The sequence below is a fragment of the Bombus impatiens genome, unplaced genomic scaffold (genome assembly GCF_000188095.3).
Source record: "Bombus impatiens unplaced genomic scaffold, BIMP_2.2 scf_0107, whole genome shotgun sequence".
Taxonomy (NCBI): domain Eukaryota; kingdom Metazoa; phylum Arthropoda; class Insecta; order Hymenoptera; family Apidae; genus Bombus; species Bombus impatiens.
In genome coordinates, this window is record NT_176526.1 from 605769 (window position 1) to 622208 (window position 16440).

General features: G+C 33.6%; 4 protein-coding genes across 9 annotated transcripts; 2 read left to right on the top strand and 2 right to left on the bottom strand.

Annotated features, from left to right (window-relative positions):
- Positions 1-238: 238 nt before the first annotated feature.
- LOC100742741 (5'-3' exoribonuclease 1) lies at positions 239-7590 on the top strand. The gene is made up of 17 exons (XM_012380782.3): positions 239-463; positions 659-1550; positions 1628-1881; positions 1951-2078; positions 2152-2534; positions 2599-2891; positions 3448-3695; positions 3756-4032; positions 4124-4402; positions 4466-4629; positions 4706-5088; positions 5158-5615; positions 5696-5731; positions 5796-5960; positions 6046-6267; positions 6339-6785; positions 6865-7590. Exons 1-17 carry the CDS (start codon positions 389-391, stop codon positions 7045-7047), a joined length of 4887 nt encoding a protein of 1628 aa, XP_012236205.1. The 5' UTR covers positions 239-388; the 3' UTR covers positions 7048-7590.
- LOC100742857 (importin-13) lies at positions 7581-11425 on the bottom strand. The gene is made up of 8 exons (XM_003486372.4): positions 11023-11425; positions 10784-10948; positions 10557-10706; positions 10229-10482; positions 9404-10163; positions 8351-9260; positions 8126-8272; positions 7581-8057 (listed from the first exon to the last, which is right to left on the bottom strand). The coding sequence occupies exons 1-8, from the start codon at positions 11161-11163 to the stop codon at positions 7786-7788; spliced, it is 2799 nt and encodes a 932-aa protein (XP_003486420.1). The 5' UTR covers positions 11164-11425; the 3' UTR covers positions 7581-7785.
- A 90-nt stretch (positions 11426-11515) lies between these two features.
- Positions 11516-12695, top strand: LOC100743213 (uncharacterized protein C1orf50 homolog). 5 transcript variants are annotated; one of them, XM_012380786.2, is made up of 4 exons: positions 11516-11619; positions 11882-11967; positions 12043-12374; positions 12450-12695. In XM_012380786.2, exons 2-4 carry the CDS (start codon positions 11892-11894, stop codon positions 12636-12638), a joined length of 597 nt encoding a protein of 198 aa, XP_012236209.1. In that variant the 5' UTR covers positions 11516-11619; positions 11882-11891; the 3' UTR covers positions 12639-12695. The 5 variants fall into 5 exon arrangements, with proteins under 5 accessions (XP_012236209.1, XP_024220615.1, XP_003486423.1 ...); XM_024364847.2 differs by having other exon boundaries at positions 12046-12374; XM_003486375.4 differs by having other exon boundaries at positions 11609-11669; positions 11716-11967.
- A 1-nt stretch (position 12696) lies between these two features.
- LOC100743094 (dnaJ homolog subfamily C member 11) lies at positions 12697-16033 on the bottom strand. 2 transcript variants are annotated; one of them, XM_012380784.3, is made up of 8 exons: positions 15774-16033; positions 15305-15434; positions 14984-15227; positions 14605-14915; positions 14313-14520; positions 13663-14227; positions 13450-13579; positions 12697-13365 (listed from the first exon to the last, which is right to left on the bottom strand). In XM_012380784.3, exons 1-8 carry the CDS (start codon positions 15843-15845, stop codon positions 13343-13345), a joined length of 1683 nt encoding a protein of 560 aa, XP_012236207.1. In that variant the 5' UTR covers positions 15846-16033; the 3' UTR covers positions 12697-13342. The 2 variants fall into 2 exon arrangements, with proteins under 2 accessions (XP_012236207.1, XP_003486422.1); XM_003486374.4 differs by having other exon boundaries at positions 14605-14918; positions 15774-16031.
- Positions 16034-16440: the final 407 nt, after the last annotated feature.

Sequence of the window (16440 nt, forward strand, 5' to 3'; positions counted from 1 at the left end):
AAATTAAATTACAAAAAACGAAATGGTGGTCTTTTTTTAAAATAAATTTGTACAGAGTAAATAAATTACTTTGAATTTAGCGCGATAAGGAAGTTCATAAATGTTTAAAAAATAGTACAATTATTATCTCTTATTCTTTTTTTATGTATTAAATATTAAAACTTTAGGGAAAATAATAGCCATCAATGCGCTATGTTCTAATTAAATCCAATGAGTTTCGCATCTTCCCAAAACTGATTGTCTATGGAATATGATTAAAATTGATAAACTTATATGGTCGAAGTTTTTAATTTTTGTATAATAGTTCTTAAGTTAGAAATTGTTAAGTGTTATCATCATAGTTCAAATTAACATTTCTAATAAGTAAGAAAAGATTACTATATTAAAAATGGGTATACCGAAGTTCTTTCGATATATAAGCGAAAGATATCCTTGTCTTACTGAAAAATTGAAGGACTATCAAGTAATTAAAAAAAAATCTCATCAACAATATTCATCTTTCTATATTTTTCTGTTCTTCTATATTTTTATACTTTTTTGTTATTTAAAACTTTCAAATTTTAATTTTTCTAACTGAAATACACAAATGATATATGAAATAAAATGAATATATATCTCTGGATGTACTATCAATGTAAAATAATGCTATTATTTACAGATACCTGAATTTGATAATTTATATTTAGATGTGAATGGTATTATACATGATTGCTCACATCCGGACGATACGGATATTACATTCCGTATTTCAGAAGAGACCATATTCAAAAATATATTTCGTTACATAGAAGTATTGTTTCGTATGATCCAGCCTCAGAAGTTATTTTTTATAGCAGTTGATGGTGTGGCACCACGTGCGAAAATTAATCAACAAAGAAGCAGACGATTCAAGACTGCGAAAGATGCAAAGATTCAGGAAGATAAAGCAAAGGTTAAGGGTACAATTTTACCCAAAGAAAAAAGATTTGATTCTAATTGTATAACTCCAGGAACGGTTTTTATGTCCAAACTTGATGAACAATTAAAGTATTTTATTACATATAAGATATCAACTGACAAACTTTGGCAAAAGTGTAAAGTCATATTCAGTGGGTCCCAGGTACCTGGAGAAGGAGAACACAAAATAATGGACTATATACGTTATATGAAAACACAAGCAAATTATGATGTAAATACAAAACATTGTTTATATGGTTTAGATGCAGATTTAATAATGTTAGGTTTATGCACGCATGAAATACATTTTACATTATTGAGGGAAGAATTGACATTTGGTAAAAAGCAAAAAAAAGTTTGTTTAACACCAGAAGAGACAAAATTTTGTCTGTTTCATTTATCTCTGTTAAGAGAGTATATAAATCACGAATTTTCCTCATTAAAGGAAAAATTGCCTTTTCCATATAATTTGGAAAATATAATCGACGACTGGATTTTAATGGGATTTCTTATAGGAAATGATTTTATACCGCATCTGCCAAATTTACATATTGTACATGGCGCATTGTCTGTATTGTATCAAGTATATAAGGATGTAATGCCTACATTAGATGGTTAGATAATCTAAAACAGAGGAAGCATGTAATACGGTATGTTTCATGAGTTTCTTAAAGTAGTCATTTCATTTCAGGTTACATAAATGAAACAGGAACGTTACGATTAGATAGATTTGAAAAATTTATGGAAAGACTTAGCCGTTTTGACACATTGCAATTTTCGGAGTATTATGCAGATCTAAAGTATCTCGAAAGTAAGACAGGGAGACCTCTCACTGAAACTGAGAACTCCAATGACAAAAGGTCAGGAAGCAGTGAAGAGACTCGTTCTCCAAGGAAAATGCAAGATAAGGAATTCGATGCTTTACTTAGATCTGCCGCGGATATGGTATTTACTTAAATTGTATTTAAATAATCATATTTACAATATTTACTCTTTAACAGCAATCTAATGCAGTCAACAGGAAAGTATGATGATGATGAATTTGGTGATGATAAATCAGATTGTGAAATGTACACTATGGAATTCGTTCAATGCAAAAAGGATTATTATATAAATAAGCTAAAATACGAAAATATAGACGAGTAAGTGTAACTAACAAAGATCATGTGACTCAACTTCATACGTTTGTTAATTGTGTCTTAAATGATGTTTTAGAAATTTTTTACGTTCACAAGCTGAGGGTTACGTTAGAGCAATTCAATGGAATTTAAATTATTACTATAACGGTTGTTGCAGCTGGTCGTGGTACTATCCACACCATTATGCACCTTATATTTCGGATATAAAAGATTTTAAAGACTTGAAATTGGAATTTGATTTAGGGGAACCATTTTTACCGTTCGAACAATTATTAGCCGTGTTGCCATCTTATAGTAAAGACTTATTACCGCCAGCATTCCAAACATTGTTAACCGAGGATCAATCTCCTATAATTAAATATTATCCGACGAATTTTGAAACAGATTTAAACGGCAAGGAGCAGGAATGGGAGGCTGTAGTACTCATTCCATTTATAAATGAGAAAGATATAGTAGACGGTGCGTAAAAATATGTACATTTTCGCTTATCAATAAATTGAAATTACTAATTGAAATTTTGTAGCAATGGCGCCTCGTTATCCACAAATAACTCCGGAAGAACGAGCAAGAAACAAGCATGGTCCAATGTGTTTGTTCACTTATACAGAAGAAAATTTAGGTGCTTATAAGGCACCTCAATATTTTCCTGACATTATTAATCACGCAAAAGTTCAACTAATTAATCGTGAGGACATTGCTGTACCTCGGGAAAAATTAGTTCGGGGCTTGTGCCCTGGTGTAAAGTTGGATGTATATTATCCTGGTTTTTCTACTCTACAATATATAGAACATACTGCGAGTTTAGAACAAGCCAAAGTAAATTGCTGTGGCTGACAAAAGTATTCATACACTTATTATTATGTTGTACATATCGTACATATTATATAAAATATTTTGAAATTTCATTAGCACTATAATAAGACACGACTGCCATCATTATATTAGCAAAAGTTAAGCCATATCTGAAAATATACATACAGAAGTTGCAAGAAACCTACTGCAAACTTATATTTAGTAAACAATTAATATACAGTATAAATAGCCATTTCAATTATGTAATAAGTGTTAAAGATAGTCCTATGAATAGTGTTATTATAATATAGTGTAATATTGTTTAAATATTTTTATGATCTTTGCAAAATATATATATAAATTTTCACAATGGTTTTACATCTTACCAATATAATCATGATAAATGAATGTTACTACAGCGCTGACAAAATTTCAAAATGCTTCGTTTAACACAAATAATATGTTCATAAAAGATATCGACAAATGTATGAATACTTTCGCGAGTCACTATATCTACAATCTTTTTACTCTACATTCTTAACTATATTGCTTTATTTCATTGACATGTTCTTGCTTATAGGTAAAGGTATTCCAGAGACAATCGCGCCGAGAAAGTATGATTCTCCACATAAAACCACAGTCCAATATTGACTTAACAACCATAGGTTCGAAATTATTAGGTAAAACAGTGTACGTGAATTGGCCTCATTTGAAGGAAGGTTTGGTAATCGGTGTTTCTGAATCAAGCAGGAAGATGAATTCGGTTAATCAGTTTGACAACATCAATGAAACAGAATGGAATGTGTGGAAGAAACGTATAACAGAAATGTAAGTCAACTAAAATTTGTCATTTAACGCTCTGAATTCTATAGCAATTATTATTTGTAGGTATAAGGATCATCTCGGAGTGGATATCGGAGATACGAAGTTTTTAGTTCATATACGACTATTGGTAGGCAAAAAGTACATCTTTGACGCTCAAGGAAAGGTGAACATCGAGAAACACTGGACCGAAATGCCAACTTGTTATGCTTATCAGACTATAGTAAAAGATATCACAACCTATTGTAATAATGTACAATCATACAAGACTGTCAGTGATATCTTTGAACCAGGAACTGTATGTTTCATGTTGGCTCATCCATATTATGGAGCAATGGGAAAAGTACGTCATATAGAGTAATTAGTCGTATTAGTATTATTAGATGTATAGAGTAATATATCGTAGAGCAAAGATGTGATTCTTTTTCTACTAGGTACATGAATCCGCGATCTGTAAGAAGTCGGGCAGAATAAAAGTATCTGTAACAACGATGCGAGAGCCGTCGTTTGAAGCGATCAAACAGATTCAAGCAGATCTCCAAACCCAATATATGCACGGCAGCGTAGCTTCGCAGAGGTTAGGTATAAGCTCCTTGCTTTTAAGTAGAATTACCGGCACGATTTTCGTAAAACAATCCTCAAATGAACTTCAGCAAGATGATGTTACATATAATATCGGATTTAATTTAAAGTTCAACAAAAAGAACGCGGAAGTAAGTGCATATATATATATTTTTTTCTTTTTTATAGATTTATCATTGTGTGTATAATTTTAGATACCTGGTTACACTAGAAAAGGGGAACTTGGTCAATGGTATTACAGTCCTAAAGCTCTCGACTTAATCCGTAGCTACATGTTGAGGTGCCCCACTTTGTTTGAGCGTTTAGCTCAAAATCCAATCACATGTATTTTTAAAGAAGAAGATCTATTTACTAAAGGGTAATCAATAATTTTATTAACAATCAATCTTTGGTGAGGTTGACAACCATTAAGTCGTGATATTTCAATACTATAGTTCTGAAGAACTAACTGATACAGTGGCATGGTTGAAAGATCAACTTCATGGAATAGAAAGCCGTGCTTGTGGCAGGGAAATTATCGAGAATACTATAATGAAAAACCTTGAAGAAATAGTGGATGCGTATCTCGAGTCACCAAATAGCATTGGAAAAATTGTGGACATGCAAGTTCAACCATATTTGCTTTATACACCTACTTTGCGTATAACAAACCTTCCACCTGATCCAAAAACGCAGACTCAGCTATTGGACAGAATTTGCTGTATTAAAGATAATTTCACGGTACCTCTTGGATACAAGGGAACTATAATTGGAATACAAAAGATGGAAAATACGTTGGACACTATGTACGATGTTTTGTTCGACAAACCAATCATAGGTAAGGATAATTTCTATTTCTTGAAGCGGTGAATTTCAGCAATTTGATTTACTTCGACATTATCTTTAGGTGGATTTAGCATAAATGGATCTTCTGAATTCCGCGCGTATCGTTTATCAGTCCTTGATTTTATAAATATCAGTTATGGGCAGAGAATAGAGCAGGGTAAAGGAACACAAATGAATATAGAATCCACAGAGCAATGGAAGAACATCATGGCCATCAATCAGGACGCTCAATCGCGCACAAATGCCAGCAATGTTATATATAGGAACGAAAAGCATTTAACGGTGGAAGCACCAATGTCACCAAAGTCATGGTCTACACAAAAGAATATAGAGGAAATTCCGAAGAATCAGCTGCCTCATAAATTCAAGCAGTATAACGCGCAGAACACTGTGAGCGTTCGGAAATCGCATAAACCAGTAGCAAAAAGTGTACAGCTTTCTCAAAACGTGCCGAAGAAGCTGATGGCAGAACCGACATCCGAGTTCCAGGCAATATGGAATGAATTGCATAAAAAACAGGTTATTTAATTGACAATTTAAATATTTTAAGTTGTTTTTAAGAAATTAAAAAAGATCTTAAGTTATTACTTATTTACTAGGAGCTAATCAAAGCTGTGCCACAAGCCGAAAATTCAGTAAGTATAGCTGTGTGGTATTTAGCATTTTATTAACAGACTATTACCAATCATGGTATTTTAGCTACAAGATCCTAGTGCTTTCTTAAAAGCAGTGTTAAAAATTTCCGATGGAAATTCTCAAGAACCTGTCCACCCTGGAGTATCTAAAACAACTAAAAGTTTAAATAACTCACAAGAAGAAAAGAAGGCATTGGACACGCCACCTTTAGTGCAACAAATGTTTGATGTAAGCATTTATTTCGAGTCTTTAACATAGGGATAAAAAATTAAATTAAATTAAAAAGGATTAAAAAAGAATTGTTCCATTCCAGCATGCTCGACAGAACGACAAGGCGCCAACTTGGTATTGCTCACAATTACTGAATTACTATCAACTCAGTGGAGTGGGAATGCCTCGATATAGTTATTTTGGTGTTGGAGATAGTAATTTGATCCAAGCACATATTCTTTTACCAGATAAAAGAATATTTGTTGGAGATCCTTGTGCGAATCACGAACAAGCAGCAGGAAGTGCTGCAAAGAAAGTTTATACAGTAATTTGAAGTTTTATTTGAATATCTTCCTACTTTTTCTATTCTTACTCTATTTGTTGATTTTTTGACAGGAACTAAAATTAGCTAATTTATTGCCAAATATGAAGATACCTTTACCACCCCCGCAACATTGGTACTCTAATCCCCAGAACAGTAATTGGCCACAGAATGTAAGGCCACCACCAGTACCATATTACCCTCCAGAACCTAAACTTCTTCAACTTTTCCCTGATTGGGTTCAAAAGGACCATCATCGCGTACCTGGACTTCAAGAAACGCCCAAGCATGATAAACATCAGTATAAGCATCATATTCAATCAAAAGTAGAACGAACTCATAATCAGAAGGAACCAAAGGCAGAGACAAAGAAGTGCACAGCTTTCGTACCCTTACAAGCACAAAAGAAAAGCAGACACATCACAGCCAAACAGGCTGTAAGCAAAGACAGTGCAAATCAAAGTGCCAAAGACAAACCTCAGCCCACAGTACAACAGAAGGGAAAGGAATCGCCAACGAAGGTTTGTTATCAATATTTTTTAAAACAATATTTATTCTCAAACAATTATAAATATTCATTCCTATACTAAATCTTTCTAGACGATAAAAGTGGAAGCTGTCAGCACGACCCTTGAGAAGCAGAAACCAGTGCAGAATAATTCACATCAAGTACAAAATACACAGACCGTAATAAAGCCTAAAAAGTCGCGAGTTGCGGCGAAATTTTGCATATCAACACAAATTGAAGAAGCCAATCACAGTAAAAATCAAAATTCAGGTTAAAGAAAAAGGAAGAACATTTGGTAAACAATCGAGAGACATTCTGACGCGCTTATCTCTCTTTTACATTTCTTTTCGATATTGTGTAATAAACAATTCCAAACAAAACGAAGGTGCATGTGTGCAAATGGAAAAAGAATCTTCAAGGATATTGAAATAGCATGTTTGTAATACTCAATCATAAGTAACTTTTATTTTGGAATTCTCTTTTTTCCGATTTTGTAAGCATATCGACAATTCAAATGTAAGTCATTTTTATTTTGTAGTTCCCTTTTTTCTCCGTTCTTTTGTAAGCATATCGAGTTGAATGTTACACATCCGAATGATGTTGAAACATAGAAGTTAATTTGTAAGATTGATTTAATGTGATTTAGAAACAACAAGATAAATGAATATTTTATGTTTTATGTTGTGTGGAGGTCGGTATTGAGTATTATGTAGGTTACAGTATATGAATTCTATTAAAAAATGGAAATGATTTCTTTGTAAACTTTTAAAACGCACTGATTATGGACAATGAATAAAAAAAATCGATGTCTTATGTAATATACTTCTGTTTATCACTTCTCCTTTCACTCATTATGTATTCTTTTTAAATATATGCATAATTTTTATTTAAAATTGCTTGTTATATAAAAGATAAACATTACCATTCGCGGTAAAAGATATAATACACAGATTATAATAGCATTTACTCAATCGAGTATGATTAATTACTTTTCGTTACCTTTCCTTTTGTTTTTATTGCTTACGCGTCATTACACTCCAATTAGTTGCAGAAGGTAAATTTTGCAGGCTAAAATCTTGCAATAAATCGCACATCCGTTTATTCGTTCGTTCTCGGAGAATATTTTTAATGAAATTCTCCTTTTGTGTTTGCGAAATTTTGTATAAGGCACCATGTTTTTCAAAGGCGACACGAAGCCACTGTGCTGTCCATTCTATGCATGTTTTATTCAATGTCAACAAAACTTCCGCGTGAGGTTCTAGGTATCTTCGTGGTACTTGTCCTCCTATTATTACGAATTTTTATTATATAGTTATTTGACATTTTTCAAGGAACAGCTATCTATTTACATACCTACACACTGTAAAATTACGTAAACTAACTGTTGACCAATTGGTTGAACGAACGTCTGTAGGTGCGGACTTTGCATAATAGCATGTGTGAGGAAATGTCCGGCCGCCTTAACTGTGCCCGATTCTGGTAACGTTAAACAGTCGATTCCTGCATTTTTAAATTTTGATATTACAGATTTCCGGATTTAATAATCGAAAATATATCAAGTTATAAACTAAAACTTACCACATTGCAACATTTCAGGAATTTGTTCAGGAATCTGTAACAATAGCCTGGTATTCTTTTTGCAAATTTGAGCCAACAATCCAAGATATGCTTCCATTAATTCTGCCCAATCGGATAAATTTCCATTTACGGATCTGCAGGCCCTGACGCCACTTAGCGTAATAGAACTTATGTCTGCGAAAACGGGACCTATTACGTTATTCGGATCTCGTCCAAATAATAGGACGAGTTGTCGAAGAAGATTTAAAGCTGCGGGATGAGGCCAATTCTTGTACGAGTTTGCCAGAATGGGAAGTAGAGGTCGAGCATCTTCCTCAGGATGCAACAATGACATTAGGGACTTTTGGGCGCAGATATACATCTCTTCTAGTGTGAAATTGTCCTGTCCCCACTCGGGATGAGCAACGATTTGACTGAATATCGGTAACAGTCCATCTAATACAGCCTTTCCAATAGATCCTTCTAATGTAGAAAAGAACATGGTGGCCATTTTTAATTGATTCATTACTGCACCACGAGCCATGAACCACGGTTGTTGTAGTAATTCTCGAATTTTTATTATACATAATCCTAGTGTAGCATCCAGATGAGCTAATTGTTCGTCAACAGAGGGCAAGGTATTTAACAACTTGCCAGCTGCATACATCATTCGTAAACCTTCTGCGCATCCCGGAGTAACGTTTGGAAGAGTTTGTTCGATAGTGTTGAGAATAGATGGAGCAAAGGGTGTGAGTTGCTGTTCACATTCTCTAGCTAAATCTTTCAAAGCCATAGTAGCAAAAGGTGCTGTTACTGAGCCTCTTGTCAAACCCAAAGTTACAATTCGAAGCACTCTCTCTAGCCAAGGATCCGGATGTTCTCCGATCCATTCTGCATATGCTCCCATTGTTGAACATGCACATGCGAGTACCTAAAAACATAGAATCAAATCTTGCATTCCATCTATGATGAAGTAAAGTAAGCTTCTACATATTACTTTTTTTGTAAGTGAATATAAAATTGCAAAATATAATTTAATTATGCAGCATTTTAATACTAGAAAATTTGTTGTACCTCTCCAGGATAATGATCATATGGGATATGACTAAGAACCAAATCCATTAAAGCGGGAATGTAGTGGGATTCCTCAATACCAACGCTATCGGCTACAGCCTCAAAAGCGTGCAATGTTGACTCTACTTCTGTCCACTTCTGTGAACTGTTTAACGTCTGACTTAATCTCTGTCCGAGAAGCACTAGTAAATCTTGTCCTAATACTCTATAACAATAATCTAAAGCATCTGCCACATCTTGTCTGTAACACCTGAAAAGTTCTCTTTCATCTACATCTCCTGCTTCGTTGTGAGTCAAGGGAAGTGTCGACTTTCTTAATAATGCTTGAGCTAATCTTGCGTAAATGGGTTTTAGAATCAGCAAAGCACGACTCTCGTAAGGTTGATCGAGGGTAGGGAGATAATCCTGCAAAGCGTACCAGAACCCAAATGGGATAGAACTGCGAGTTTCATTCGTGGGATATCTTCCCTCTTGTTCTGAACATTGTAAAAGTAATTCAATTAAACCTTCGACTGTCCATTTCTGCGTATCATTTCCTTCTTCCACTAAAGCATTTAAAAATGTTCTACTATGAGCCTCTCCAATTGCAGTTAAAATTTCACAAAAATATTTGTCACTGTATTGTCTTGCCATGGTTACCAAACTATGTGCCCATTCCCACAATGTTTGTGGTATCTTTACAAGTTCACTATGGGTTACTATCATATTTAAGCATTCTTGAACTACTTCCCAGCCTCTGGGATTTTCGCCACGCATTGTCCTTTAAAATTATTTATCATTTTGTCTCATTTATAAAAAACATGTTTGAAATATATATACACATACCTGGCTGGTGCATAATATGCTGCAGCTGTTAATAAATGGGGGTATATTTGCCCTGTAGCCTCGAGAGGAAGTTGGCCAACTTTAAGCCAGGATAATGCACATTCCATAGCTAGTAAGTGCATATCTTTATTAACGTATTCAGAATTTAGATTAGTCATGGAAAAAACTTCTTCTAACAACCAGGTTGTCTTATACCAGCTATTTACTATACATTTGTGTAATTTGGCTCTTCTTACGTCATGTCTTCTTTCAAACTGATTACATTATTGAACATGTTAATATAATATATAATATAAGACTACAAAAACTATTTATGTACATATCTTACCTCTACAGGTAACACAGAAAGCGTGCGTAACAACAGTTCCAACATAGGAAGAGAATCATAAGACAACATCCGTGTCAATTCCTCTACAACATTTTTATCTTTATTATCATTATCTGCAACTATACTAACATTTGCTACGTATCCAGCTAACTGAAACCATAGAATTCGTTACTTTATTATCTCTACAAGTTAAATTAAATCAAATAAATTCAAGTAGGAGATATTACCGCTTGACAAAGTTTAGACAGAACAACCTTTGGCATGTCTGGCTGCTTCATAAAGTTTATTAAACGCTCCTGTAGAACAGGATATTCACTCTTGGGCACTTCATCCCATTGCTTGGAAATTTTGGCATGTAACGTGGTAGCCGCATAAAACTGTGCTTCTCTTGACTATGATAAAAATGAGGACTATTATTTCCAATAAGATACCAATATCCCATGGAAAAAGTAATATATTCCATTACCTTAGAGGAATGAAGAAGATCCCAAACAAAAGTCCAGGCTTCCGGAGAAGTCTGAACTTTAAGCAACCATGAGTGAACGTCGTTATTTCCCTCCGCGTAGAACTGCTTCACAGCTTGGTCGATTACACTTGCATAATCCATTGCAAATTATTTATTGGTCTGATAAATATTCTTATAGTCAATAATTATCTAAAAGCCTAAACTTGGTAGGATTCCATTATACACAAATAAGGATTTCTTTCTTTCAATTTCATTGAAATTTTGTATTTAGTTCGTTTCACCGTATCTATCGATAACAACTTTTCTATCATTTTCTTTGTAAATCATTTAAAACGTGTTAAAATTTGTTGCGTGTAAAACTACTTAATCCCTGTTTACACGGTTTCCCTCGATCGTTTTAGAGATCTCACAATTGCTCGCGGAAACAACATCCTTCGTTGTCGATGACAGCGCTATTACGTGTTTAAAAGCAATCCAAAACTTTATATCCGTTTTTCAATCGAGAAAGAAGAAAGCTAAGAAAAGCTTTGACTTGAAAGAGGCAGCTGAAGATTGGCAAAAAAAATCCTATATATGCCTTTCTTATGTATTTTAAAGGTACGTGGTGAATTTATACATCAAATAAATCCATGTGAACACGCAATAACATAACTTCAAAAGTTCGACATATCAGCACTACGTTGTATAATATGTATGTGTTATAGACATCTTGCCATTACACTTATCAAAATCCCAGAATTTGGGAAGTTCAAATGTTTTAACCATACGATATAATCTTCATCGGATTATTTGAATTATTATGTATCATAACCTCTTCATTATGTTGTCATTACTTCATTGTTAATTTTTATTTTTATAGAAAATTCTCGATGAATGTGTTTGTAAACTGTCTTCCTCATGAAAAAGCTACTACTATGGATGATTCCAAGGATCTACCTAGTAAAGGTATAAATAGAATCTTATTACTCTTTTGATACTATTTAAGATAATAATTGTTATCTATTGTTAATGTGTAAGCAGTAGCTCTTGTAGAGCGTAACATTCAACCGCAAGGTATTCCATTAAATGATCCAGAAGCTGTGGGTAAAATCTCTCGACAAGATTTAATTGCATTGGCAACGGAAATAGAAAAAGCAGACAACTTTGTTAAAGCAAATGCCTGCAGCAAATTGCAAGTGATTGTAGACCAAATAAGGCACCTGAAGAAACAGGCTGAAAATATTCTCACAGAAGCTGATTGGAACATGAAATTACATCATGTTCCTTGTAATTTTGTAAAACATCCTGGACAAGTGTATCATTTGTACCAAAAAGAAAGTGGTCAGCTTTACTTATCCATGATTAGTCCAGAAGTAAATAAATTATACTTTTAAATAATTTCAGAATTAAAAAAGATATGTGAAAAGTCCAACTATTTTATATTCCAGGAATGGGCTATATCAAATTCTGGACCAGTTCAGACTTACAAGGGTTCCTACAGACTAGAATATGATCATTCATGGACATCTTTAGAAGAGACTGATAAGAAGAACAAGGAAATGACTATATTGGCTCAACTTTGGTCCAATATTTCAACAAATGCATTGAAAAGTATTGATTTAAATGTAAATATGTAAAAATTATATGTAACATATCTGTTTTAAATAAATCATTCATTTGAAATGTGTTTCCAACTAAAATTTAAATTATATTTATTACTTCCTTAGATTAAATATATGGGGTGGAACTATGCATGTGCGTTCTATATTACCATTTTACATAATTTGCCAATTACACTTTTCATACTAATTCGTAGAATACTACTATTTTTGAGAAATTAAATGTATGAGAGAATACAATTTCTAAAAAATGATGTATATATTATACACATTCTGTGTTTAATGAAGGAAATATTTCATATATTAACGAATTACGAAGCAAAGATACAGTTCTATCAATAATCGATTCTTCGAATAATACTTTCTTTAGTGTGAAAAATATCTCTATTATAGTCATATAAAGGCATACTAAGTTTCTCCCTCCTTGATCTTATACGCGAGAATAAATCAGTCGTCGTATCTAAGACAATTTGTTTCTTACAGTAACTGTGAAAATAATAATCTGATTCTTTCACTGTTTTCTTTGCGCATCATGCAAACGATTACTTTGGGGACATAAAATTATCATATAAAGTAGTATGAATGATCGATGAACACTCAATTTCTTCAAGGTATCTGTGGAAGTTTAATCTAAAAACGGTCGAAAGAACTCAATGAAGCAGCACAGACTATAACCATGAAACACGGTGATTTTACTTTGATTTCTTATGATGGCGTATACGTCATGTTGTGTTCACTTTATGTGCTGAAACAGACCAATTTTTCTTGTTAATATTTATAAAAATTATAGTCACAGTTATCATTATATATCATCTAGTTTAGTTCTTACATGGTAATGGTATTCTGACTGGTGCATTATCTTTCACTATGCATTCGTGTGTTTGATTACGAAATAGATATTGTATTAACAATTGTTTATCTTCTCCTACACATGGATCATAAAATCCTGGCAGTTCACTCTGCAATATGGGAACATACAATAATTTTATTTTTTATAAAAAAGAAAAAATACATTATTTTTAACTAATTTTACAAAACATACCTTAGATGCACCATGAAGGATTAACTTTGAATTCTTTACCAAACATTGTAAAGGGATGGTTACATCTATTACTTCGTCTCTACGTATAGTCTGCTGCTCTGAGTTGTACTGATCTCGCTGAGGGTAGACAAATCTTCCATACAAAGCTTTCGTGATAATCAATCCCTTCTTTGATTCTTCCGTAGTTCTTATCCTACTCACAGTGGCTTTCATTAATTTGGTAGCGCTCTCTGCTTCTTTTTGTTTTTCCATCATCCTTGTCTTGTTTACCTCCTTCTCTTTTTCTTTTTCACGTTCTTGTCGTTTTTTTACCATAGGATCTATAACAATCTTCTTCAGCACGACCCATGTCATTAGTGGGATTACAGTAGCGTAGAACATAGTAGCTGGAAGAACCTCATCACTAAGATGAATAGGGAAGGCGTAGGTTTGAAAGGAACGATTCAATTTAAGCTTTAGCATGACTCCTGTTGGCACCCCTGCGGACACGATCGCGGATAGTTTAGTGTGTCGCGAAACCTTTTTCTCCGCTCCGTATTCTACGAGCAGTCCGAATGTGCCAGCTCTGTAATTAATAAAATGTTCACGACTTAGAAATATAGAATACATACAATCATGGGTAATAGAATAATTTGTTGACTGATATTCACCTCACGCTGCCACGTAGCTTCATCTCTTTCTCGTGCATTTTATATATGTAATTAAAACTAACGAATGATCGTAGAACACCAAGGTGAATGGAAAACGATGTATAAGTTCTCGCTGTATCTCTAACGATACTGGTACTCATGGAACTTTCTGGACCCGCATTATATGTAAGGTCACCCATTATATGAGTATCTAATTGCATTGTGAGTCCTGAAATTAATGTAATTCTTTTAAAAATTACATAATATTTTCAGCAGTCGATATCAATAAGTAAGATAAGGTGGACGAACATACTGCCTATAAGACTAGCCTTAATTTCGAATGGAGTGAACTCCAGTATTGTTGCCCCATTGAACAATACTTTATGGGGTAGCATACGAAAACCTTTGAACGATATCATCGGTCCGTTCCCAGCACCGGCCTCTAATTCTACCCAACCTTTAGACGAAAGCAAACGCTTTGCTGACACGTTTATAGAACCAGATCCTACACCATTTCTTGTGCTTAATTGACCATACAATGTTACAATATCTTGTAAACTAAGAGGTGCTTCAATGGATTGTGTAAACGACATTCCACTGACTTCTATGCATGAAAGTATATCCCTGCTATATTTTAAAATATAATGTATTTTATAGCACATATATCTGAATTAAAGGTTACAGTGTATTACCTATCTTCAGGATCTTTCTCATATCTGTTAAAAAGGTCTGTTGCGTTGATATTCATTGTGATACTAGTAGTGGGATTTGTGAGGCTTAGTAATTTTCTCTCTTGTGCTTCTCTCGCTAGATATTCATATTCTTCCCTGATTTCTTGAGGTGTTCTAGTACGTTCTACTATTTCCCAGCCTTCAGTTTTCAGTCCTTTAATCCCCACAGTGTCATAAATAGCTCTTTGATGGGGATTACTTAAAACTATAATATATATTATAGTAAGCATTTTACTTTCATATAATATAATAAAACATTAAAATATATTATTCTATATAAACCTTTGTAAGCTGCTTTAGTACGATTAAACAATACTTCTGCTTCTTTCTTGAGCACAGGGTCCACATGCTTGTCAGGATGATATAGTTTGCTCTGTGTACGGTACGCATAATTGATTTCCTCCTGTGTAGCCTGTAAGCAAATATATCATAAATAAAATGTTGTAAAATAATTTTTTATTTTAATAACAGAAACCTTAAAGAAAATTCAATCCTGAAGTGCATGTTTCACTATTCAGGCTATAAGAACAGTGACTAAAATAATTTATTATTCCCTTGAAAAAGATTGATTAGCAAAATATAGGAATGTAATAGTACGTTTGAATGATTTTCTTAAAGTACAAGTTCATATTGTTTATTATATATCCCTAAGGGAAGCTCGATTACATCAGACACCAAGGAATACTATGTCACGTGGAGATAGAGAAATTGGTCTTCAGTTTCAGTAATTCGAAATGATTCGGTAACTCACGTTTCTCGCGATGTTTAGGAACGTGTAGTAATCGTCCTCGATTAGATGTTCTTGATCATTGTCATCGTCCATCTCGGAATTTCGACTTTTTCCCTTGTCGACTCACACAAATTACAAAGTGCCAATGCTTTCCCTTAATCTTAGTCTTCTGCTCCTATAGGTTATGAAAAACTCGGTCGAGAACCGGTTATCATTTAGTACTTGCAGCTATCGTCGGGTGGTGCCAGATGAATGGAACCACAGACGGGTATACAAGATAGACCTAACATCTTTAGAGACTTCGAATCCTATGTTTTAAAATACGGAGCGGACGTTTAAAAAAGAAATCGGACGTTTGTTATGTCCTCTACGATTTAGAGCAATGAGTCTAGAAATTATAAATTTAACTACCAAAGTTGATAAAGACAACATGAAGGTAACAGAGGCAAAAAAATCTGTGTTAGAAATATGTATATAACCTTTTTTGTTACACATCCATATAAATATACACATGTATGTATAATATATACACATATGCATACATTACGTTGCGTTTTAGAATATTTTATAATTTGACGATAACAATTAGATTTTCGTATGAGATAAATTCTATTGTATATCACTTAAAAACTTATCCATCAACTTACATTTTCTGCTACAACATAAAATGTTATCAATTTTTGAGATC

Excerpts from the sequence above, each read along its gene's own strand:
- LOC100743213 (XM_012380786.2), top strand. The coding sequence starts at position 11,892 with ATGAATGTGTTTGTAAACTGTCTTCCTCATGAAAAAGCTACTACTATG. Across the intron at positions 11,968-12,042 it reads CAAGGATCTACCTAGTAAAG|TAGCTCTTGTAGAGCGTAAC; the intron begins GTATAAATAGAA and ends ATGTGTAAGCAG. Across the intron at positions 12,375-12,449 it reads TATCCATGATTAGTCCAGAA|GAATGGGCTATATCAAATTC; the intron begins GTAAATAAATTA and ends TTTATATTCCAG.
- LOC100743094 (XM_003486374.4), bottom strand. The coding sequence starts at position 15,845 with ATGGACGATGACAATGATCAAGAACATCTAATCGAGGACGATTACTAC. Across the intron at positions 14,521-14,604 it reads TAAGGCTAGTCTTATAGGCA|GACTCACAATGCAATTAGAT; the intron begins GTATGTTCGTCC and ends CATTAATTTCAG. Across the intron at positions 14,228-14,312 it reads AAGCTACGTGGCAGCGTGAG|AGCTGGCACATTCGGACTGC; the intron begins GTGAATATCAGT and ends TATTAATTACAG.
- LOC100742857 (XM_003486372.4), bottom strand. The coding sequence starts at position 11,163 with ATGGATTATGCAAGTGTAATCGACCAAGCTGTGAAGCAGTTCTACGCG. Across the intron at positions 10,483-10,556 it reads TTTCTGTGTTACCTGTAGAG|TTTGAAAGAAGACATGACGT; the intron begins GTAAGATATGTA and ends TAATGTAATCAG. Across the intron at positions 9,261-9,403 it reads ATGATCATTATCCTGGAGAG|GTACTCGCATGTGCATGTTC; the intron begins GTACAACAAATT and ends CTATGTTTTTAG.
- LOC100742741 (XM_012380782.3), top strand. The coding sequence starts at position 389 with ATGGGTATACCGAAGTTCTTTCGATATATAAGCGAAAGATATCCTTGT. Across the intron at positions 4,033-4,123 it reads ATTATGGAGCAATGGGAAAA|GTACATGAATCCGCGATCTG; the intron begins GTACGTCATATA and ends TTTTTCTACTAG. Across the intron at positions 5,961-6,045 it reads TAGTGCAACAAATGTTTGAT|CATGCTCGACAGAACGACAA; the intron begins GTAAGCATTTAT and ends GTTCCATTCCAG.